General features: G+C 44.9%; 1 protein-coding gene across 5 annotated transcripts in view; it reads left to right on the forward strand.

Moving 5' to 3' along the window:
- FBXL7 (F-box and leucine rich repeat protein 7) overlaps positions 1–25275 on the forward strand; it is a 346631-nt gene that overhangs the window by 66162 nt on the left and 255194 nt on the right. For all 5 annotated transcript variants that reach the window (XM_090049871.1, XM_090049870.1, XM_090049874.1 and 2 more), the window contains one exon: positions 16727–16816. Coding sequence is in view for 1 of the 5 variants with exons in the window: in XM_090049870.1 (XP_089905996.1) it covers positions 16727–16816 (90 nt within the window). In the remaining 4 variants the exon portion in view is untranslated. The remainder of the gene's footprint in view (positions 1–16726; positions 16817–25275) is intronic.

Raw genomic sequence — 25275 nt, forward strand, 5'->3', positions numbered from 1 at the left:
AAAGTTAACACAGTGGAGGGTAGGGAACGGATCTAGGCAGATCTGGACATGTTGGAAAAATGGGCAGAACTAAATAGGATGCAGTTCAACAAAGACTAGTGCAACATGCTGCACCTGGACAAAAAGAACCACCGATACACTTACAGGCTGGGGGGTGACCTTCTGATCAGCACAGGAGTGGATCTTGTAGTCATAGTTGACTCCACACTTCAAGAGGGAAGTGGAGAATCTTGAGAGGGTTCAGAGGAGGGCCACTTGTATGGTCAGAGGCTTGCAGGCAAGGCCTACAAGGAGAGACTGAGAGACCTAGGTCTCTTCAGTCTTCGCAAGAGAAGACTCAGAGGTGATCTTGTGGCTGCCTACAAATTGATCAGGGGAGGGCAGCAGGGTATAGTAGATACTCCAAGTGGTGCTTTAGTAAATAGAGTAACTAGGAACAATGGCCACAAATTGACAGAGAGGAGATTTAGGTTGGACATTAGAAAGAACTTCACAGTAAGGGTTGCCAGAATCTGGAATGGGCTTCCAAGGGAGGTGGTGCTCTCCCCTACCTTGGGGGTCTTCAGGAGGAGACTGGGCATGCATCTAACTGGGGTAGTCTGACCCCAGCACTTTTCCTGTCCAGGGCAAGGGGTCGGACTCAATGATCTACTGAAGTGCCTTCTGACCCCAACATCTATGAACCCCAGCCCACCTTTCCCCTCCACACGTGCCACAACCCTTCCCAGCCATCTTCCCCCTCACCCCCTACACACAGTCGCGGCAAGCCACAAACCCCATACCTACCCATATATCCAGACATGCACCAACATGCTCCCACACCCCACATATACACCCCCACCCCCACCCACCCATACCCCCGCTCACAATATATGAGTAAGGCTTCATTTTAAGTTGTTATACAGTCACTTCTATGTACACTACACAAATGCATGTAAATCGAGACAAATATTTTTTGAAATCAAATTAATGAGTGTTGTAGTAGATGTTCTAAAAATTGAACATAATTAGGTATTTTTCTGGTTCTGAGACTGCAAGGGGAGGGACTTCTGGTGGCAAAGGTCAGAGGTTAGGGGGCACAGTTTGCAGTCTCAAGTTGGTGACCAGGGGCCAGGGCATCAGTCAAGGGGCTGGGCTACCCCTGCAGCCTTCAACAGTTTGCCAAAACTTGGTAAGGTGAAATAATTGCCTGCCCCTAGGTTAGAGGTAACTTTGTGCTTTTTAACAAATAAGTTCAAGTCTATTAACCAAGAGAGAGAACCAAACCTTGACATTTCTGTAATATATAAGCTCTTTTGGGACAAAGACTGTTTTTATGAGGAGGAAAAGATGGTTTATAGTTTATATTCCAATGCTTCATTTGCTAGGCTTACTGACTGACTCATCTCTCAGAGAAACTGGAAAATGCCAAGCCAATCACTGTAACAATTTGTCAGTTGCAATGAAGACCTAAAAACATAATAGGGGTTTTCTAAGGCAGCACTGAAGTAAAGCCAGCTGCCTCTGTAAAAAGATACAGCAATGTTTTTAAAAGTGTAAAGACTAGATCTGCTTTTGCATGTCACAAGCTGGAAATGGAAAAGACCTATCTGCTCTTCGGAACAGGTTTTATTAACATATACCTTCTTGATGGAGAGCTTGCTTATACATCTTATTAAAAACTTTCTTCAAAGGAATTAAAAAAAATAAAAATAAATTCACTAGTATTCAGATAAAGATCAGTGTGATATGTTGTTCTAAAGGAAACAAGTTGTCCTTACAAATAAGTGGCATCAGTCATCTTAATTGCAACAGTGTGAGTTTTCCTATGAAATTCTTCTCGCTGAAAAGTACGAGTTTGTCTAATGGACTTTTTCAAAATATCAAAATAATATCAGAGGAGCATATTTTAGAATGTACAAGGATGTCAGCTATGTTATTCCATTTTGACTTCACTCTTTTCCTGAGTTTCATTAGAATTTTTTGGACTTTATTTAATTTCCACCATAACCCGTCTTGTCCCTTGTTTCCCATTTCCCTTTGACTTAAAGTTGGAAAATTCCACTTCTGCTCCATTACTTCCCATAATTTGTTAGTATCTGTCACCAGCTACAGTCCCCCAAAACATTTTTGCCATCTTTGGCTATGCAAACAGAGTCAATCTAGGCCATGACTCCAGAAGGATAGAGAGATCAGACATGACAAAACGCATGGAACACAGTCTAGGAGCAAATATGCTATAAAAGGTTAGTTCAAGAGACAAGCCAGCCCAGTCTACAGAGAAGCGCTTGGCTTCGCTGCTGTTTGCTGCAATTCTGGCAGCTGTTGAGCAGCTTCACTTGGTAAATTTTAGTGCAGCTTGTCAGAGTGGGTCCAGAAATGATGGCAAGCTCCCATAGTTGTGGAACTGGCCACAGAACGCTTCTCAGAGTTCACCTTTGTATCTTAGATGATTCATAGATGTAGGTTTGGAAGGGTTCTAAGTAGATCATCAAGTCCGACCCCCTGCCCTGGGCAGGAGAGAATACTGGGCTCATATGACCCCAGCTAGGTAATTGTCAAGCTTCCTCTTTTTAAAGACCCCTAAGGTAAGAGCCAGCACCACTTCCCTTGAAAGTTCATTCCAAATTCTAGCCGCCCGGACTGTGAACTAGTGTCTTCTAATGTCCAGCCTGAACCTACTCTCAAACAACTTATGGCTGTTATTTCTTGTTACTTCAGGAGGTGCACGGGTGAACAGGGTCTCTCCCATTCCCTGCTGCTTCCCCCGGTAAGTTTTTGTAGATGGCCACCAGGTGCCCTCTCAGCCTTCTCTTGTGAAGGCTGAACAGTTTCGGGCCCCATAGCCTCTCCCCATAGGGTCTGCCCTGCTGTCCCTGGATCATGTGAGTGGCCCTCCTCTGGACTTTCTCAATGTTGGCCACATCTCTCCTAAAGTGCAGTGTCCAGAACTGGACACAACACTGCAACTGTGGCCTGACCAGTGTTGCATATAGGGGGAGGATCACCTCCTTGGCCCTGCCTGTGATACATCTATGGATGCATGACAAGGTGTGGTTGGCCTTACTGACTGTGTCCTCACATTGGCAGCCCGTGTTCATTTTGGAATTTATAAAGACTCCAAGATCTCTTTCTGCCATTGTGCTTTTGAGAAGGGAGTTCCCCAGCCTATAGGTATGCTGCTGGTTCTTACTGCCCAAGTGCAGTACCCTGCACTTGTCAGTTATTGAATCCCATCCTGTTTTCATTTGCCCACCCCTGTAACCTGTCCAGGTCCAACTGTATCCTGTCCCTCCCTTCTAGTGTGCCCACCTCGCCTCAGACCTTGGTGTCATCAGCGAAATTGAACAGGGTGCTTTTTACCCCGTCGTCCAAGTCACTAATAAAGAGATTAAAAAGTGCAGGCCCAAGGACCGAGCCATGAGGGACCCCACCGCCCACATCCCTTGAGGTTGAATATGACCTGTCCGCCACCACTCTCTGGGTGCGGTCTCTTAGCCAATTTGCTATCCATCTGACTGTGTAGGCATCAATGCCACAGTCGCCTAGCTTTCTAATGAGAACGGGGTGGGAGACAGTGTCAAAGGCCTTCCTGAAGTCCAGAAAGACTACATCTACTGTGACATCTGCATCCAGTGATTTTGTGACCTGATTGCAGAAAGTAATCGAGTTGGTCTGACAGGACCTGCCCCTAATGAAGCCATGCTGGTTGCCCCGAGCATCGCCCACTCTGCCAGTCCTTCCCAGATGTGTTCCTGGATAATCTTGTCAAAGAACTTTCCCAGGATCAAAGTAAGACTAACAGGCCTATAGTTGCCAGGGTCCTCCCTTCTCCCTTTTTTGAAAATGGGGACCGCATTGGCCCTCTTCCAGTCATCTGGCACCTGGCCAGGGCACCACAAATGCTTGTAAAGCCATGCCAAGGTCCCTTCAATTACCCCTGCCAGTTCCCTGAGCACCCTGGGGTGGAGAGCATCTTGGACCTGCTGATTTGAACATGTCCAGCGTCTCCAGAAGTTTCCCAACTTGATCCTCCCTGACCCTGTTAGAGTCTCTCCTGAGTGCATCCTGAATCTCAGTGGGGCAGTCCTGGTCCCTGCACAAAAAAATGGAGGCAAAGAAATTGTTAAAAAAGTCTGCCTCTTCCTCTGGTGCAGCTACCAGATTGCCTAGCATATCCTGCAGGGGCCCCATGTTACCTGGTGCTTTCTTCATACTCCCTATGCATTTAAAAAAGGACTTTTTGTTATCCTTGATGCTAGCTCCAGTTCTATTTCTGCCTTAGCTTTCCTAATAACCCCCCTACAAGCCCGAGCAATTGCGGTATACTCCTCTTTGGTGATAGCCCCTCCCTTCCCCTGGGTGTATGCTTCTTTTTTTTTTTTTTTTTTGGTTTTCAGGTGTTCCTGAATGCCTTTGGTGAGCCAGGGGGCTTTTGAGCATTCTTGCCCCCTTTGATTCTCATTAGGACTGTTACCCTTTGGGCACGGAGGATCGTCTCCTTAAGGAACAGCCACTCATCTTGGACACCCAGTTTCCCCAACTCTCCAGGACCCCGGTGCTTCTCCTACCAATCTCCTCAACTCATTGAAGTTGGCCCTCTTGAAGTCAGGGGCTACTGCCTTACTGCAGGCCCTTGACACTTTGCGCTGTATGGTGAATTCCAGTAGGCAATGATCACTGTCACCCAGGTGGCCAAGAACCTGGAGTCCCCTCACCAGGTCATCACCTGTGGCCAGAACCAGATCCAGATCCAGGAGGGCATTCCCCCTGGTAGGACTCTGCATCTCCTGGGTTAAGGTCCTGTATCTTAGCAAGGAACTTCTGTGAGCAGTCCGACCTGGCTGACTGCTCCTCCCAGCAGATGTCCAAGTAATTTAGATTACCCATGATGACTACGTCCCTTGCCTTAAGTGCCTCCGCAAGCTGGCCTGCAAATTCACAGTCCAGCTCTTCCCCTTGGTTGGGTGGTCTGTAGTAGATGCCCACCATTAAGTCCCTCTCCCCCCGACCCCCCTGTATTCTGACCCGAAGCACTTCAGCCTGCCCCTCCTCTGGCCCCATCCTGTTAATTTGAGGATGTGTATTGCTCTTTGATGTAGAGCACCACACCTTCACCTTTCCTCCCTATTCTATCCCATCTGTATAGTCTGTAGCCCCTAATGTTTACCACCCAGTTGTGGGATGAATCCCACCAGGTTTCTGTGAGCCCTATGTCTGGGTTTGTATTAGCTATCTGGAGGGTGAATTCCTCCTGCTTATTTCCCATGCTATGAGCATTAGTGTAGAGGCATTTAAGGCCTTGTATTGGTGCATGCATTTCCCCCCCCCCATTCTTAGGACTGTCTGGACCCCCGTTACTTACCTGGGTACTCCTTGTGCTTGTCACCCATCTTGGCTGGGAGGTGTCCTCCTGTGGTCCCATCTCCTGGCGAAGCTAGTTTAAAGTGCACTGTATGAGATCAGCCAACCTGGAAGAAAAGACATGCTTGCCTTTAGGGGAGAGATGTAGGCCATCTCTCCCAAGCATGTCCCCTGTGCGAAAGTGTGGGTTGTTGTCCAGGAACCCGATCCCTGCCTGGCCACACCAGCTCCATAGCCACTGGCTAACCTTGCCAATGTAGGCCTCGTGTTGCCATCTGCGTCTACTTACTGGGAGAATAGAGGAGAATACCACCTGCACCCCCATCTCCTTGAGCTTGGCCCCCAAGGCTTCGAAGTCCTTCATGACGGGGTCTGGGTTGCCCTGGCCATGTCGTTTGTTCCCACATGGATAAGGACCATGGGGTACTGGTCCGAGGGTCGAATGAAGGCCGGGATCCTCTCTGTGATGTGTTGGATTTGAGCCCCGGGCATGTAGCAGACCTCATGTGCCATGGGGTCTGGTCAGCAGATGGGACCCTCCGTTCCCCTTGGGATGCAATCCCCTATGACAAGGACCTATCGTTTCTTCCTCCTTGTTCTCCCTCTCTGCACTGTCTGTGTTGTGTGTGGAGTGGCACCTTCCCCGCTGGAGGCATCCCCTTCGTCTTTCTCTTCCAGGACTGCTACGGCCTCATATCTATTCCCAAGTTGTACCTGGGAAACCTCCACCACACTAGCCGGAGCAGCCCTGGTTCTGATGGGTACTTTCCACCACACCTCTGTTGTGTGCCTCTCCTGGGGGGTCTGTACACTGGCTGCCTGGTCCTGCACTGAACAGAAATAGGTGTCAGTCTTGTCCTCTGAAGCTCTGATCCACCACAGCTTGCTTACCTCAGCCTGGAGCTCCCTCACCTGCTCCTCCAGGGCCCTAAGCCAGGCACAGGAGGGACAGTCAAGGGGACCACCCAACCCCTCCCCTAGGTGCTAGGCCCCTGCCAGGCCCACCCCCCCAGACAAGAGGCCGGGGAGCTACTGACCCTGCCATGAGTTCCATCTGGGTGGAGGCCCCAGAGGAGCCCAGGGCAGGCGGCACCACCAGGGTGGGGCCTCTAGCAGCTGCGTTCCACGTCTACCATGTCCAAGGAGCTATAAGTCTACTTCCCTCACCTGTTGGAGGCCCCTTGTGGACCGCTGCTTCACGAACGCCGGTGCAAACACTGGCACGCCCTTACAGAGTGTGCCTGTTTGGGCGCACTGCTTGCCCGTGGCCCAGGAGTGCGGCTCCTTGTTGGCTGAGCTAAATGGGATCCGTTCCCTTCCGGATCTGCCTCAGCTGCGCCTGCTCCCTCTGCCCTCTACCCCACTTACCTTAGGGGGATCAGCTGCTGCTGCCTCCTCCACTGCCTTTGCTGCTGCCACTGGTGAGGTAAGGGGGAACATGTGTGTGTGGGGACACAGACGCACACAGGACAGATCTTTTGCTGCTCCTTAGATCTTCCAGGTGATGGATCCTTTGCTACTCCTTAGATCTGATAGTGTTACAAAAACTATGCCCTCATGAATTGCAGTGCCATGTAGCGCACTTATCTGAGCTTGGTGAGGGGTACTTGACCTGTGCTCTGTTTTTAAAACTGCGTTTTTAAATATGCTGTGGTTTTTGCCTCCTGTTGCTTGGTGATGACCAGGCTAGAGGCAAAAAATGCAGCACATTTAAAACCATGGTTTTTGCCTCCCTGCCATTGGGAGCAAATGGAAGGACTGTGGGGCTCCTCTATCAATCATCAGCAGTGGAAGGCATGTCAGGGGGGACACCAAGATTAAAGAAGCCACTGTGCCACAAGCTGGGCCCTCAATTAAAACCAGGCCCTAACCATGAAGAAGCTGTGTGGCTAGGGACAGACATTACACACAAACTGGTTTAAATGATCAGAATCAGATTGAGGCAAGTCTGATTCAGAACTCCTTGAGACACCATGTTCTTTTGCTGAAGGATGGCTTTACCGATGAGTCTTTGGGGAAGGACCACTTAATCATCATACTGCATCTTCTTCACTAATTGTGTGCTAAAAGCAAGAGATTTTCAGAAATAGAAACAAGCTTAGCAGTGCATTCATTTGGTAGTCTGTTCCTCCTTTTTGCCTTGATCGAGCTGAAAGCTTTCATGTTCCATTCATTGTTACTAATGAATTTTATGAAACATTGAATTTTTAGAAATAGAAACATTTTCCTCAGAAAAATGCTGGAAAATTTTCCACCCCACATCTCTGCCAGTGAGGAAGGATTTCTACAGAAAACAGCTTTGAGGCAACTTGGATTCAGCCCCAGAATGGGGATAAAGGTGGGTTTGTGCTAAGGATCCCCTCAGACCTCTCATTAGGTAGTGTATTGTAGCTATGGCCAGCCTGTGGCACAAGTGTCACAAGTGGCATGGGCAGCCTCTGTGGCATGTAGCGGATTGGAGAGGGAACAGGAAACACATGGGTAGGGAGCAAAAAGTAAAGCAGCAGCGTGGACAGGGAACCCAGGAAAAGAAGCAGAAAGAGCAGCAGATGAAACAGGAAGCACAGAGCTGGGAAAGAAGAGCAGTAGATAGTGGTGCTTGGGATGGATTCAGGGCTAAATTATGGTATGCCTGCTAAAAAGGTTGGATCCCACTGGTGTAGTGGATAGCCACTATCAGTGTTGATTTGCTTCTTGTATAGAAAGCAGTAAGGGATTTTAGTCTTTACTTGTAGCCCTTGTTTCTTTCTAAACTTCCTTATTCAATACCACTGTAGGGCATCTTTGTTGCTGCTTTGCTTCCAATAAAATACCCTTTTCAGTCCATCTTACCAGCAGTGGGATAGCAATTGTTATATCAACCTCTATGTACTGATGACTTTTCATTTTTACTCTTGTGTTTTTCTATTTTGGCTACTTCCACACTCTCCCCGTATTCCCACAATACCATGGGGACCTTCTATAGAGGCTCAAGCCATGAAGAGCGTTCTCCAGATCTTGTCAGTGCCAGATCAAGCAGGAGAGCTTGTTTCCCCTGCTTGAGCTGAAATCCAATCTTAAGACCCCAAATACAGTTCTGTTAAGGAAGGTTTGGATAACCCTTCCACAAATTTCAGTACAAATAATTGGGAAACTGAGAATTGTGAAATGTATATGGTGTGAGACATTCATGCTGATGTAATAAAGCACCTAAATTTATGTGTCTATTTGATTGTCCATAAACTTTGTCAGAGGCAGGTACATGTGATTACTTTGCTTTCCTCAGACATTACCATTTCAGTGGAGAAAAGGAAAAGACTAGTATGAAGGCAAATATGTCATTACCTTCAAGGTCCTGGATTTATTACTGGGGCTAAGTACAGACCATCAAAAAGCCCAGGTTTGAATAGACTCAAGCCCAAGCACCAAACACACTTTTCTACAGTGGATTTTAGGTTTCCCAACTTTTTTGGTCAAAAAGTCCAAGGCTGAATTGATTCAGTCTTTGCAGGTTAGTCTAAACTGCAGAGATTAAATTCAGAAACAATTGGACCGACGTTTACCGTTGATTCAGGAAATGCAGCCACATGTCTGCAGTGGCTCAGGCCAGAAGCCAGGGGAGTGCTAGAGCATGACTCTCTGGCACGTAGCCAGCATGGGCTGTGTGTTCGCTTCCTCTTCCTGCTGCCCCTGGGGTCTCTGGGATTTGAAGCCCAGAAACACAGCAGCAGGACTATGCATGGTTGCTCATTGCTTCCTCTTCCTGCTTTCAGGTGTCTCTGACATTTGGGTGTTTAAGAATCCTTTCTCTTCAGGAACTTGAAGAAGGCATGGTGCTTCAGAAAGATACCTGCCTTTCCTGAGCTCTTGTCTGTTCTGGCTGCACTCCTTACTTCCCCTTTTGAGGCACCTTGATTGAGCATTCCCTATGAGCCTCTTGTGCTTTTTGTGCTTCTTTCTGCCAACCGCTTTACAGGCCTATAACAATCAGGCTATGTCTGAGAAGAAATAAACATGGCAGCTGAATATTTATGCATGAGAGCTAAAATGTTAAAAGGCTCCTCTTAAGAATAAAATGTCATCTTAATTGAGGGAAGGGTAGGGGGAAATTGCATAAGAATCTGCTTTTGCTTTCAGAGTTTTTGTGGAAGGCTTCTCCATGGTTATGGTCTCCTTTGCGTGTTGCTTGGGAATTATTTCTAACTTTTAGGCTTTTTACTGAGTCATATTTTATTAGTTTAGGTTCTGGGTTATGTTTGTTTGCTTTTTAATTTAATGGGTGCTATTTATAAGTGTAGTGTGGAGTGGCTGCTGCTCATTGCCAGTCCCATTTAACAAACAGAGCCAAATCTCAGAGGCAAAACAGGGCAGCTGCCTTGGATGGCCAAATATTAGGCTCAGCAACAGGTTAATTGTCTGTTTGTTAGGAAGCGAGAGGGCTTTATAACTTTGTTCATAGCTGTGAGAACTGCAGAGCCAGACTTACTTGGAAGATGCAACAGACTTCCTGGGATGAATGGGTTGTGAGACCTGCCATAACTTCACAGCCCTGCTGCAGTTAACAACTAGTATGCACAGTCAGTTCAGCAAGGTGCTCTGAGCTTTCATCCTTGCTTCTGTTCATTGCTCTGAATAAATATTGGGTTAAAAGACCAGTAATGTGTTGTACTGTGGTTGGCTGCTCTGTAAAATGAATAGGGTAAAGTCTTTTAGGGTTTTTGCAGATTATTTCCTTTTTGGAAATGCTTGGAATTTCTTGGTGGTAAGATACAAACCAAGCATGAAAGTTTGCATTAGCTGAACCTAGTTAATTTGAAACGAGAAGGGGGCATGTTACACTACAAAATTATGCTTCTCGCATTTTGATTACATCCAGTGTGCGGTGTTCAGAGTCTGTTGGGCTAGGGACAGACATTCAAAAAGCCTGAGCCTAAATTGATTCAATCTTTGCAGGTTAGTCTAACCTAGCTGGGCTGAACTAGTTCGTAACTGCACAGAAATCCCCTCTGGACTGAAGAAATGTAGGCACATGCCCGAGCCACTGCAGCCAGAAGCTGGTGGGGGGGGGAAGGGAGGTGTTAGAACAGCCCTCCCTTCCCTTCTACAGTGCTGAGGTGGGGGGGGGGCATTTCCAGGCCCCAGCAGGACCCTCTGATTAGGGAGGGGTTCAGCCCCTGCCACCAGCTACTTCTGACCAGTGATGGAGCTAGCAGAGCAGGGAGTTGATAACACAGTGTTTATAACCCTTAACTCGATGTTTATCAGCCTGTCAAGAAAACAAAAGCCTCTCTCATTAGTTCAAGCTCTTCTTAAACAATTTTTTCCAAGGAAGGAGCAGAGGGACATTACCAGCTGCCTGGTTGATTAGCTCCAAAAAGTTCTAAGCAGACATTGTCCTGTCTGCCTTTGTCCTGTCTGTCTTATACAGACAGCTCCCAGCATTAGCTAGCATACTACATGCTGGCTATGGTCCAAGCTGTAGGAGAGGGGCGGGTGAATCCTTGCTTAAGCAGGGAGTGGTGGGAGAGGAGGGGTGGCAGGGGTAAGCCAGATGCTGCTATGCTTGCTCACCAGAGCTCAACAGCCAGCCCAGCTCTCTGGAGCAGAGAGCCCCACCTAGGGCTGCAAAGCATCTGGGATGCTAGGGGACACGGGTTTAAGTTGAACCCAGAGGGGGTCTGGGACACATTGCATAAATTGGTTTGAGCCAAATCAGTTAAGTGTGATACTACATTCAACCAGGTTTTAACTCAGACTAGTTTTGGCCACTTTCAAACTGGCTTATGTACACTGACTGTCAGTTCTGTTACAGGTTTAAATCAGTTTCTGATCACTTAAACTGTGTTATGTGTAATGTCCGCCCCCAGCCTTGGAGACCATTTCTTCAAAAGTGTGTCACGTTGAGGGAAAGAAGCTTGTTTTGAGGGCTGCATCCTGTAAGAGAAGAATCTAACATGATAAACTATCTATAGAACAATATCAGAATGCAGAAGACCTGGTGTCTGACTTAAAATAATTCTATATAATTCTAATGAGTTTTCTCCTTTTTCATCTCATTTTCTGTTTAACAAATATTTTTAATACCTTCTAAGTGATGCTATTGTACAAAGCCCATGAAATGTGTTAATGCATATATAGTCAAGCTTTTCTGCTTGATGCATTGCCACTAGTGTATGCTGAGTATTGATGGTAAAGACTGAATGGAATTGTCTTGGTTCAAATTGTTTCCCATATTCTGGTGGCTTCTCTACCAAGGGTATGGATTTTACTGTTGTTAATAACTGATGGAAATGGTATCATAGTTCCAGCAGTGTAGTTTTATCTTATGCTGCATGCATACAGCTGGCAAATGTGGTGTCCATTGTTTATATGTGTGACTTAATTTTTCCTATAAGGAATTGTCACCTTTGCTTGGAGAAAATACTGTTAATCACCTTTCCATTTCATCATTTTACTTTTGGGCTTCACTGCAGTTCCCATGTTACAGCAGGGTGTGACAAAATTCTTTGGAAATACTATTTGGTTTTTCAAGATTTAATGCTTAGTGTTTGGGGTAAAGCTGGAAGTGTGCAATTCCTCCATCAAGCACCACCTTAGTGAAAGACACATCGGTTTCATCTTTTTCTGCTAGTGAAAATGTACTGAATAGTAATTTACATTTGTGTAAAATAACAATAACAGCAGCAGCCTGGTAGGCCTACCTTTCTGCAATCTAATGTAAACTATTACATCCCCTATTACAAACCCTGACAAGCTGTTAGGATTCTGTTACTGTGAAATGGAACCCAGTGGTGTATTGCTCCATCTCTCATAATGGTGGGTGATGTGCTAGACTCTGCTTTTGGTGTAGCATTTTTTTTTTATAAGACAAGGTGGCAACCAAATTAATGACTATCTGCTGGGAACATGGGCTTTGATTATAAAAAATGCATTTCCTTCCTCATCCTCATCTGGCTCTACCATATCTTTTAGTTTCTTCCTGGCTCCTTAATGTGCTCTCCCACCCCTGCTCCATTGTTCACATTGCAAATCCAGGTATGTTAAACTTAGGCAACTTTGCCATGCAAAATGCTGCTCTGGAGCTGACCTGAGGAATAAAGTGGCAATAACTGGATTGTGAAACAAGCTTCAGTTTGTACACTCAACAGTCTTTTTCTGTTAAAAGACAAAAATCCTCATTTTGCTGTGGCACTTTTAAAAGAGCAGACCTCTTCCGTACATCTAAATGTTATAAAAACCAGGCATGCTGTAATGCAGAACGCCAAGGAATGCTTGATTGAAATAACAGATCAGAAAAGTCTCTTACTAACATTCCTATGATTATAGGTTTACTCAAGTGATAGAAACATGGTGTCAGCTAGGTTTCCACATACAGGCAGTCCTCGCCCTTATGGTGGGTTACTTTCCTAGAAAAGGTGCTGTAAGTCAAAACGATGCACGTTGAATCTGATTTTCCCATAGAAACAATGTTACAATAGGGCAAGGGCGGGCAATTATTTTGGGCAGAGGGATGCTTACTGAGTTTCAGAAAGCTGTTGAGGGCTGCATGAAAGGCAACCCAGGACAGATTAATATTAATTTTCTACATTTTTTAGGTGCCCCACGGGCCGGATAGAATGGTCTGGCAGGCCATATCTGGCTCTTGGGCCGCGTTTTGTCCACCCCCTGCAATAGGGGCTTAATTTCCTGACTAAGGGCCTGATGCCCTTTTTTAGAAATAACCATAAACACCGTATTCAGATCAACTATTTAATCAACTATAAATGATATACACTGTACAGTACAAAGCTTTCTAGCTTTCAGTTAATATACATTGATTAAACAGGGCAATACAGTAACTAATCACATAACATTTTATTTCATGAGGAGGTGAAGGAACACCCTTCATCAGGGTCATAGAATTCAGAAAGGCTTTTTTGAGATTTTGGGGAGACTTAAGGCCACTTGATGGCTTTTTGAGAAACTGATCCAGAGATGTTTGTTTTGCTACCCTCTTCCTCATTGTAAATTTCCCCGTAGTGCCATAAGTGGGAGGATCCAGTGCCATAAGTAATAACATGGGTGTAAATGGCAGAGTGCTGCAAGTGCAAATCGCCGTAAGTTGAAACGCCGTAATTTGAGGACTGCCTGTATAAAGTAACTTTATAAAGAAGGAACTTTAGCTTTTAAAGCATTTACTTACATTTCTCAGCTGATGTCAGTTGTAATACATGAGGTATATGATATTTATAAACTCAATTGAATGCTCCACCCTTCTCTTCCCCAGGAGTATGCATCGCTGACTGGCTGATATATTTTAATAGCAGCCTTTGTTTGGGAAAAAAACCCAGCTTGTTCACTTAATAGATTTACAAGCACCAGTCCCAGTGTTCAAGGGAAAATGAATGGTTCTCTACTGTAACTTATAGTGTGAGCATCATGTGTAAGACAGCAAAATTCTGCAGCCCTGGTCTAATGGGAAGTGACAAGAATTTGAAAAGATTGATACAAATCAGGGTTGTCTCTTCTTGCTCTGTGGTAAAAAGTTGGAGGAAGCAGCAAGTGCTGGTTTCAAAGCAATGCCACTTCAAGCATAGTGCTATGGAGAGAGGAAGCAGTGACTATTGTAACTTTTCTGTTTAGGTGGGAGGACTCATTGACTTATTCCAAGCCATGTGAAAAGGAAATAATGGCAACCGTTTTAAAGCATCTATCTTCTAATTTAATTTCTTATGGGTACTGCTGGAATTTGTACATGTTCTGGTAGAGGTTTTTTTTCTGCTGAGTAACCCTTCTATTGATTGCTGCAGTCAGATGCCTGCTAGGGATAAAGAAGGCCTTTGTTGACAGTTATTTCTAGCTGTGAGGTATAAAAGCTTCTGGTTTCTCTCTGTAATGGAGGTACTTTAGTGGTGCGTAGTTGACATTTCTGTGTGGTGCATTGTAACCTATTGATGGTAATCAATTTTCATTCCTCACCTATACTTTATTTTCCATTGGAAATATGTGTAACAGTTCTGGTGCACATGGAAAACATGATTGAAATAGGGTCCTTTAAAGGGTCCTTTGGAACAGATCACTGTGGAAGCAGCAGTAGTGTCATCATTCTTGCGCTGCCCTGAAATAGCTACACTGCTGGATGAGAGTAGTTCAGTTGACTGTACCTTTCTGTCTCTATCAAGACTATGTAAAAGTCTTCTGATTTTAACCTGTTTTGATGCTTTGTGGCTGTGGCAGGGTGCTGTTGGTGCCTGCCACGTTAAGGGCTGAGTCAAGCAGCCAGCAGGTGCTTGATTACAGTGGCCATTTTAGAACCATGGCCAGCTATATAAACAGAGCAGTTCGCTGCTGGCAGGCAGACAGAACCATTGCCTGGCTGAACTGCTGAATGGAACCTCTGTAGGTAGGAGCAGGAGGCTCTTGGTCCTGGGCATGACCTAAAGCTACACCCTGCTGGGAGTGGGGGGTCTGGTGAGACTCCCAGTGGTGCAGGAGGCCCCAGGAAATACCAGGCCAGTTACCACCCTGGTGGAAAGTGGGTCAGGGCACCTCAATAGCCCCTGGCCCCCACATCACCATGGATAGAAATCAGGGCCAGACATGGCTACGGCCGCTTGAGCCTGTACTGAGAAGGGAAGCCCTGTAGCCCAAGTGAGGGGGCAGATGTGGAGCCCCAGTGAAGAGGGGAAACCAAAGGGCTGGGAGCCCAGTGGGAGGGGGGTGGATTTGTGTAGAGCTGCCCTGGGAGGGGCCAGGGCAAGTTTGGTCCAGGTCAGTTAATTCACTGGCCACTACTTGGGTGAGGGTCACAGGAAAGGCCCAAAAGATGGTACGTTTGCCACCCAAGGTGTGTGCTAGATGAAACCTATGGCCTAAGGGTGCCACTCTGAGAGGGAACAAGGTGGTATAAGCTGCCGATGCATGAGAGACTGTGAGAGGGGGTGGAGCATGAGAGGCCCTAGTGAGAGGAGGGCAGTATGAGTGTGTGTTCGAATGAGGCCTGATAACGAGGGTTAAGTTTGGTCTGGCTGTAGGCCAGGAGCATTGTCACCTGGATGCTGTCTGCAAGGCTTGGGCTGCGGTGTAGGGGAGGATCAGAGCTACAGAGTGCCACCTGGCAGCCTCCTGCCTAAGTAGAACTGATTATGATACAGCAAGGCATGGCAGGCGAGTGAGGTGCAGGCGGTTAACCTAGGAACGGGTGGGCGGTCCAGTTGCGGACTGGCCCCGAGAAGGCCCCCTGTTACAGTGACATTTTGCAATTTATAGTATCTAAACAACTACAATAGAAATTTTCAGCTATTTACTCTTTCACAGACTGCCTCTTTTCTGCCTTGGAGAACTCAAGTACAGTTGAGTCTCCCTTACTTACCTTAGGCATTGTTTCCCCCTCATTCCTCCCTCCTACCCCGCCCCTCCCTTCACTATATTTTGTTTTCCTAATTTCCATCTATTTACATTCTCGCTGACATCCTGTCACATTTTTAGCTTCTTTCATTCCTTGGCAATCTCAGACTAGCAGACACTCCCTATGCCTACAGAAGGTTGCTGAGTTGGTCTAATAAAAGAGATCACATCTACCCAATAGGCAGCCAAGCCTCATGTCCTTAGACCAATATGGCTACAACCAAAAACCTTACAATAGAAATTTTAAATTCGCATATCTTTCTGTGGTAAGAGAAAATTTCTAGCTCATGTCTACAAAATGGGCCTGATAAAGCAGGGTTACACAGGAGATCTGTTATGAAAGATGGTAGCTCAATTCCTAGCTCTGAGTGTTGGCTTAAGACAGTGTTTCCCAACTGGTATGCTGCAGCACACTGGTGTATCATTGGACATGTCCAGGTATGCTATGAAATTTTGGGGAGTCATGGCTCCCGCCAGGGCATGGCTATGGAACCCACACTGATTTACATCCCCCCGCCCCCCCGTGGCATACTTGGCTGATGTGCCGTAGGATGGAAAAGGCTGGGAAACGCTAGTCTAAGACCTTAGCTCCTAAGAACATATTTTAGCAATAGAGACAAGTTGGTTAGAAATGTTACTTAACACATTTGGTGAGCACATGAATTAAGTGCTCTTTTTTTTTTTTGGTCTGGTCTACATTTGAATTGGCAGCCTAATGTTGAAAGTCCTGTTTTTATCTTGCAAATGTTAATGACAAACTTTTGACTTGTGATAGATGAGCAGATTTTGCAATGGAAGCTCCAAAATACAGGAGTTCAGAATTGCGCCCCAATACAAAAAATGTTTGTCTGAGGCTATAATGTAGCTAGTCCCCACCCTGTACTTGTACACAATGAGGTTCAGCTGCTGTAACTTGAAGCTTCCAGCTCTCTGGCATCATCCCAAACTTTTAATAGCAGAAGGAAAAAAATCCTCAGTATCAAAACTGTTTTTTCCCCACCTTTGTTTCTCTTTGCAGGCAAAGGCAGCTCAAGCATCTCATCTGATGTGAGTTCAAGTACAGATCACACACCGACCAAAGCCCAAAAGAATGTGGCTACCAGTGAAGGTAGGCATCTGGTATTCATTATATGTGTCAGTTGTCCCTCCCCGCTCCCCCTTTGCAAAATGTTGTCTATTTTTGGAAGTTTTCGTTTGTATCTGGTACAAGGCAGGTTTTAAATGCATGAGGGTTTAAGACACTTCTACAAATAATCGGCTTAAGGGAGTCTTTTAAAAGAATATGTGGAAGACAATGGATTGTTATTACATCAGGTTTCATATGCAACAAGACCTATTTACAAGGAAAATAATTCATAGAAGCATCATGAATTGAATACTAAGTAAACTTCATAATCTTTTGAGTTTTCACCTTGAATATCATATAATTTTTTTTAAATAGTCAAGTACTTTGAAGCCTTATACCAAGGAATCAAAAGCAAGAGCAGTTACAGGCAGAAGGAGTTGCTAATCCTTTGCTAATGATTTAGACTGGGGTAGGCAATGTTTTTTGGCCGGAGAGCCGAAAAAAACCACAATGTCTACCTTGAGTTTTTGGAGGTGCCAGAGTGCCAACTTGCTGGTGCCCAGAGTAGTTGTTTGCAGCCTCGTGGCTGCAGCTGGCCAATGGAGCCCAGTCTGCTTGCAGACTCCCAGCTGCCTGCTGGCAGCAGCCTGGATTCCATGGTTGGCAGCAGCTGCTTGGAGCCTGAGCTGGCAGTGGTGTGCCAAGCAAAATGGCCTTGCGTGCCATGCTCAGCACATGTGCTGGGGGTTGCTGACCCCTGATTTAGACTGACACTGGTTACCTAGAGAGATTAGGTCACTGTCCACTCAAGGGCAGGTGATACTTTTGTGTCTAAGGGAGGAAGGATCTTGCATGTCTCCATTAACACAATGTAGCTTGTGAATACGTTTTGTAGGAGATTATGGTATCGGAAAAGTACCAGTGATTTTCTGCTGCATACTTAATACTTTGGTGGGAATGTGAAGTCAAGGGGTGTAGGTTGTAGCCATGTTGGTCTAAGGACATAGGCAGACAAGGTTCTTTGGGTAGGTATGATATCTTTTTATTAGACCAACTCAAATAGTTGGAAAAGTTCTTCTTAGCAAGCTTCAGATGTTAGTGGGAAGTAGCATAGTCTGTTTATATATTGTGTTAATGTAAAGAAATACTGACTGGATATTACAATAAAGTTCTTGATGGCTAATTGAGAATCACTAAACCTGTCCATCTGGAATAATGATCAAAGCTGGAAAGACCCTAATCTTTGGGTGTGTTGAGGTGCTGACTTAAACCTTTTGTCTTGTTGGCTGAAGTAAAGGGATCTACTTAATGGTATGTAAACTGGTTAGTTAGCAAACAGATTATTATTCTGTCATCTTTAAATTTCTCGTGTTTTAACAAATTAAAACGAAGTAATCGCTTTTTTTTTTTTTCTGGTTTTGTTTCCAGTATATTTTGATGGTTAAAATCCTGAGGAACTCAGCTATACAGATGAAGATAGTACAATATTTAATAATAAAATCAGTATTTAAAAGTGACGGATCTCAAATTGCTTTGCTAGTAAATTGCTACATGCAGGTCAAAATCAGAGACCTGAATGGAACACTTGGAAGTTTTATAAAGTTATAATCTGCATTAACACGGCTGCTTAGGCTTCACAAGGGCTTTTTTCCTCTTGTGCTGAGGGACAGTGTTTAACAGTAATAATTATTATTTAAATAATAATAATGTTCCAGTTTCAGCCTAGGTAACTTAGTCAGGAGAAATTCCTTAGAAACGGTACAAAAACTAAAACAAATTTTTTTAACAGAGTATAGAGAAGTACCTAGGCAACACTGTTACACTGAAGCCAGGGAAACAGAAATAAGAGAGCTGCAAACCGGTGTCATTTTACATATTTAGTAATCAAAGTAAATGGAAGGTAAGAACAATCAGTGGAAGCTTTGCATATTTTCAAAACATCCTAAAACATTAGGCAACTAATGGATGAGGTAACCTTCTTTCTCATTGAAGTCTATCATCTTTACACTCTTCAGGTCTGGTCCCTTTAGGTCTGGTGAATCACAATGTTGGCCCTAAACTTTTTCAGCATTATTCAGTTAATCAGTTGTGCCCCAGTGAGGGGAAGTCTTGTGACCCAGCAGATGGTGTATTTGCTTAAATAATAAACAGGCAAATTTCCTGCATTCTCATGTGCTTTGGAAAGAATGCAGGTGATTAGTTATAGATTAGTTCCTCTCTCTCCCCTTCCATTTTCTTACACAAATTGCTTCAAACCTCTAAAATGTCGATCCACCTCTGAAGTTGTGTGTTTCCAGTTAGGCAGTGCACGCAAGCACCTCTGTGTATGTGGTGGGTTTTTTCCCCCCCAGTGCTGCTTTATTCTGCTTGTTGTATTTCCCTCCTGTTGTACACTCATGGTTAAAGAACCATGCTGGGACCTATAAATGAGCTAATATTTTAAGACCAAAAAAAGACAGGTTCAGGTTCTCTGAGTTTTTTCTAAATGTTTCCCACCCTTCAGTACACAGAGGGAACTGGGAAGCAGCTTTCTTTCAAGGGTGCAATGCAAAATATGCCATTTCTTTCTATGGAGTGAAATATTCAAATGAATTGGTGCAAGAAAATACCTTGTAGAGCGAACTCAGTTGAACAGCACGGTCTCACTAGAAAAGTATCATTCCTGCAAGAAGAGTAGAATTTTTCAAGGTTCCAGGAACCCTTTTGAATTGCTAATATATTATTAATTATTACAATGGTGACTAGGGACCAACCAAGAATGAGGCCTCTGTATTAGGAATTTCACAAACTGCGTAGAAGTTCCTTTATTTCTCTATTTTGTTTACATAACACTTTACAAGTGTTGGTTAATTCCCCTTTATTACATGCTGTAGTCCAGCCTTCCAGAAAATTGATGTAGCCATACTTACTCACCACCAAGGCCTGAGGGTTTTTTTTTTTTTTTGTATACTTGTTTTCCAATGGCAATGGCACAGTCAACCCAACAGAGCAGTACTGCCATGGTCTCTTCCATTAGCATCATTTTTTCCCCTCTCATCCAGCATGTTACACACAGCAGAGGACATCTGTGCAAAAGCTGATAGTAACTATTCACCACTTAGATAAGTTTCCTGTGGAAGTAAGGATGGATTTGATTTCATTTGGGAAGCACTTAAAGTACTTAAATAAAGGTTTGAATTGGCTGTAGATTCTCTCTCAGAAAGAAGTTATACAACAATCCCTGAAAATTGCTGAGGAGAGAGCAGGGGAAGAGTAAAATAACAATAGGTATATGAACTATATCAAGCAAATTTATAGCTGTCCATAGAACTCCAATTGTGACTCTTCCCATATATTTATTTTCAAGTGACTTTTAAAACTGACCCCTATAGCTCAAATTACGAGACACTTTCTAGACCTTTTATTATTAAGCTGCATGGATATGTTTTTAAAAAGTGTGTGTGTGTGTGTGGTTTTGTTTGTTTGTTTTTTCTTCCAGCAATACAATTTAACATATATTTCATGGACCATTCCCTGTCAATATCTGAAACTTTTATGTCTACCAGTTATTTATATTAGGAGTTTCAGTGAATAATGGAATAAGCCTCTGACTTTCACATAATTTTAATGAAACAAGAAAAAACAACTGGAGTTTTTATAAATATAAATAAAACCTTTCACATTTCCATAAACCTTTAAAAACACTTCTTAGTATTTGTTTGAAAGTTTTTTCTCTTGTTAACTTTTCCTGCTTGGAACCTTCATAAAATATAGACTATCTCATTCCCTGCACAACCTTTCTTCCCAGGAGCACTTGATATAAAACAGAAAACCTTCATCACTGGTTCACATGAGACTGTATTATATTACATTACTTGAGCTCGGTGTAGAAATATTTTTATAGATATGACTTAATATGTGCTTTTCCTTTCACCATGTAGATGCGTAGACACTAAAGCTGTAAGAAAGTGCACAAAGTAGTAACTTTTTTTTTTTTGAATCTTGGATGTCTGTTTAAATCAAGGTTAATAAACTGTACTGCCTGTCCTTCACCCTAATGCATATTCTTTTCAGAAGGCCAGGAAAGGTGGGAGAAGGGGCAAGAGGGGTTGCTGCCCTGAAAGTAAATGGACTTACGGTTGTCTGTTTGACCATCTGCATCTAAGTATAAGGACCTGTTCCTCATAATGCCCTACTAGCAATGCTCTCTCTTCCTGCTTAAATCAGGTAATGGCTAGCTCCATGTTGGCTGATCTCAGTTTTCAAATTACTATATAAAAGGAGACAAGGTTTTTGGTAGTCAGTATTCAAAGTAGTTAGAATCTTTGAAGACCAAAACCACTTCTTGAAATACAGCCATTGCCCATCAGTGAGCACAGGTGTGATCTAGACAGTTTCATGTGCATATTCCTTAGTGGGGTACCTTTTAAATTATTCTTTTCTGAAGATGAGAAAGGAATGAAACGATGAAGTGATATTCAGAGCCAAAGGAAAAGGATACTCTCATATTCTAGCATAGTGAATTAGCTGCAAAAGGACCAAGTTGTGACCTGCTCCCAAGTCTAATTCTAACTGAGTGCTTACTCATTAATCTTGGTTTTTATTATTTTTTTTTCTTCACTTATAACTTTAGTGTCTGTATTGAGTATCCAGGTAACCTCATGCATTCTGGATGGTTGATGAGTGTACCTGTATCCTCCTGAGTCCATTCTGATTAATTACATTTCTCAACTGCTTCCAGTAGCAGCAGCTGCAATGTTTAAGACAGGGTGTTGTACACTTTGGTTCTGAGTCATATATAGGTCTTCTGAGGAGGTTGTTGTATACAAAAAATCTTGTCTGGTTTTGATGTGAAATCCTAAAACTGCCACTGTTCATATGAAACTGACTTTTGTATGAACTGAGTTTTGAATTAGTAATGAAACTGGAAACCAGGTGAGTTTCCTGTGGCTTTGTGTTCTTTTGCAAATGGCAGGCCTCTAGATAAGTGTAATGTTGCATTGCTGAATGTGCCTAAAAGGTATCCTTGAAGCCAAGAATCAGGGTGGAGGTTAATAAATCTGAAGCTATAAATACCGTGGCACAATAAACAGAGCTTATCAGAATGCTTGTGCAAATGTAATCAGTTCAAGCAATGCATGTAGAAGTATGAAGTAATACATGAGCTTGGCTCTTGAGTACTGGACTGTTTTTCATGCTTTAACCACATCTTTTTGTACATTTGTTATGTAATAGGTTGTATTCCTACAAAGCTGCTCTGCTAATTATAACAAGACCATTGCAATCAGTGGCTAAGAGCTGGAATTCAGATACAAAGCAAAGGCAGTTGGGACACTATCAAGACTCACGCTGCAAATTGAAACCTTATATTATTCTGGCTAATTTGTACTGAATGCTTAAAATGCTGACCCAAATAATCCTAAGAACAAATTGGAAAGGTACATAAAATTATAAACTTATTTGATCTGCTGCCTGAAATAGGAGCACTACCAGTACAAATGAATTTACACAGTTCTAAAGTAGAATAACACTTGGGAGAAAAAACAGTATTTTTAAAATGCTTGCCTCAGTTTTTTCCAAAAACTAGGTCAGATGCTGTGTACTAGAGACTGGCCTTGGATATTGCAGGGGGTGTCTGAATTATGTAGATTTTCAGAGATGGTACTGGACCAGCCGGTGACACATTTTTCTTACTGTAAGAGAAAGAAATTGCTATATGTTCATTTATTTATTTTTACAAATAATTTGCATATGTTTGTACAATGCCTAGAACAGTGGGGTGGGTCCTGGCCTGGTAGCTACTCTTATTTGGTGGTGGTGTTGTTGAGCAGATCCCTAATGTACTGTTCCCATGGTGTTTTTCCCCCCAAAATTGAATGTCCAGAATAAATTGCTCCATCTCCTCTTTCCCCTCCCCCTCGCTTATTCTCTCTGGCAGTTTAGACAATCCCCCAGGGTCATTTAGGTTAGAGAAATTCCCTTCCTGAATACATATTTAGCCTGTTTCAAGCACAATATGATTTGAGCCAATAAGTCCAGGATTAATGGAGCATAACACTTAACTGTACATTGTATCTATCCATTTTATAGTAAACAAAGCCTGACTTGGATTCATGCTAATAATTTACTGAAATAATTGTTATGGGGAGTAGAACTTGTGTAAGTGTCAGATCAAGCCTGTGGTTGTTTTCACTTGAGAACCTCACTTAATGCACACCATCTGTCTAAATGATATATTACATAGAGTTGAGGCAATAATAAATTACATATCTCCTTTCCATTTTTGGATACTTTTAAATATTAGTCTCTTCAGTCAACCTTATAAATAAAGTACACTTGCAGGCTAGGGACGGACGTTACACACAAACTGGTATAAGTGGTCAGAAACTGGCTTAAACCTGTAACAACAGACCTTCAGTGCACATAAACCAGTTTGAAAGTGGTTGAAACCAGTTGGAGTTGAGCCTGGTTTCATGTAGTATCAGACTTAACTGATTTGAGTCAAACCAGTTTATGCAATGTCTGTCCCAGAAACCTTCCTGGTTTAAATTAAACCCAGCATCCTAGCATGCTGTCTGGACTGGGCAGAGCTCTCTGTTCCACAGTAGGGCTGACCCCGCCCCTCTGCTCCGTTGCTGGAGCTCAGCAGAGACTACAGCAGGGGTGGGCAAGATATGGCCTGCAGGCTGGATCTGGCCCACTAGGCCATTCTTTCTGGCCTGCAGGGCCTCTATATACAAAAAAAAAAAAAAAAAAAAAAAAATAGAAAACTAATATGTATCTAACCTTGTTTCCTGTCAAAGATGACAGAAACCAAGGGCAGTAGGACCCAGGGGAAGCCCTGGTGGGCTCCTGCAACAGCAGGGCTTGCCCGACCCTGGCCCCACAACTGGAACCCCGTGCATAGCAGGGGCTTCTGGCCTGGGACCATGTGGCTCCTCATGGCTGCACTGGTGTGGGAAACTCGGGTAAGAAGGAGGGAGAGGGAGGGAAGGGCAGTGGGGAACCGCGGGCAGGAAATGAACTGGTGTTGAGCATGGGGGGGAAAAGTGACCTCTCCCTCATTCTGTGGCCGGTGCTCCCTGCTGCAGCCACTTGTGCCCTGCGTGGGGTTGTTCTGAGCAGGCACAGGCATCCCCATGTGGGCTGCAAGCGGCTGCAGTGCGGGGCGACAGCCACAGGGCAAGGGGGGGGGTGCTGTTTTTCCTTGTGTTCAGCATCAGTTTGTAACCCGCCCCTGCTGCCAGCCTGGGCCCCATGCCAGCTCTGGGCTCGTACATTGGGGCTGCACCACAGTGGCAGCAGCTGGTCAGCGCAGGGGAAAGCAGCACCTCAGCTTGCCATGCCGGGCAGTGTTTGCTGCTTCTGCTGCTGCCTGCCTGGAGCTTGGATGCTGGGCAGCACAGAGGCGGTGGCAGCCTCACTGCAGCCTACTGCAGCATGAGCTCTGGGTGGGCAGTAGCAGCAAACACTGCCCAGCATGGCAGGTGGGGGGAGCTGCTTTCCTCCATGCCAAGCAGCTACTGCCACTGTGGTGCAGGCCTGATCGGCGAGCCTGGAGCCAGTACAGGGCCCAGGCTGGCAGCAGGGGTAGGTTACAAGCTGGTGCTGAGTGTGGGGAAAACCGTCCCCTCCCCTGCCCTGCACTGCAACTGGTGGTAGCCTGTGTGGGGCTGCCTTTGCCTGTGCAGGACAGCCAGCCCCACGTGAGCTACGAGTGGCTGTAGCAGGGAACACCAGCCACTGGGTGGGGGAGGGGCTGCTTTTTCCCTGTGCTCAGCACCAACTCATTCCTTGCCAGGAAACGCAGGTTTGGGGCTGCCTGCTGCTCCACACCTGTACTGTGGGGCTGAGTGGGGGGAGGCACTGAGTGGGTGCAGGACCCAGCGGGAGCATGGGGCCCATACTGGTGCCCTGGGGCCAGTGCCAGTGGGGCCCAGAGCAGGGTAGCAGGAGTACAGGGTCCCAGCCAGCAGGGGCTCTCTGGAGCTGGGCCAGCTCCCCGCTCTCCCTGCTGGTGCACCCCAGCCTGGCTCCACAGACCCCTGCCAGCCTGTGCCCGGCTGTGGGCCCTGCTGGCACTGGCCCTTGGACATTGGTCCCAAGACATTGAGATATTGGTCCCAAGGTAGTGTCTAGGGGGCAGGGCACCTGTCAAGGGGCAAGGATACCCATGCAGCCCTCAACAGCTTGCCAAAACTGGGTAAGTGTCCCTCTACCTAAAATAATTCCCCACCCTTGGACTACAGGCATCTGCCTGGCTTCCCCCTGCTCCCCTGCTGCCATCCCCATCCCTTCTATTTTATACAGCCTGACTTGGATTGTGTAGCTGCTTCTCTTCATGTTTGCAGAATACTTGCAGAAAGGTGAGAAATCCAAAATGGCAAGCTAAGAGAGAATATAAGTAATGTAGTAACAATAATAATTACATTGCTCTCTTGCCATGAAGAAATAAAGGCATGAGAATTTTTTTTTCTAGTTGGTTGCTAGTGGAACTAAAATAAGCAAAACTGCTGACATTG

Source organism: Crocodylus siamensis, chromosome 5 (assembly GCF_052110815.1).
Source record: "Crocodylus siamensis isolate JL-2025a chromosome 5, ASM5211081v1, whole genome shotgun sequence".
In the NCBI taxonomy this organism is placed as follows: Eukaryota; Metazoa; Chordata; order Crocodylia; family Crocodylidae; genus Crocodylus; species Crocodylus siamensis.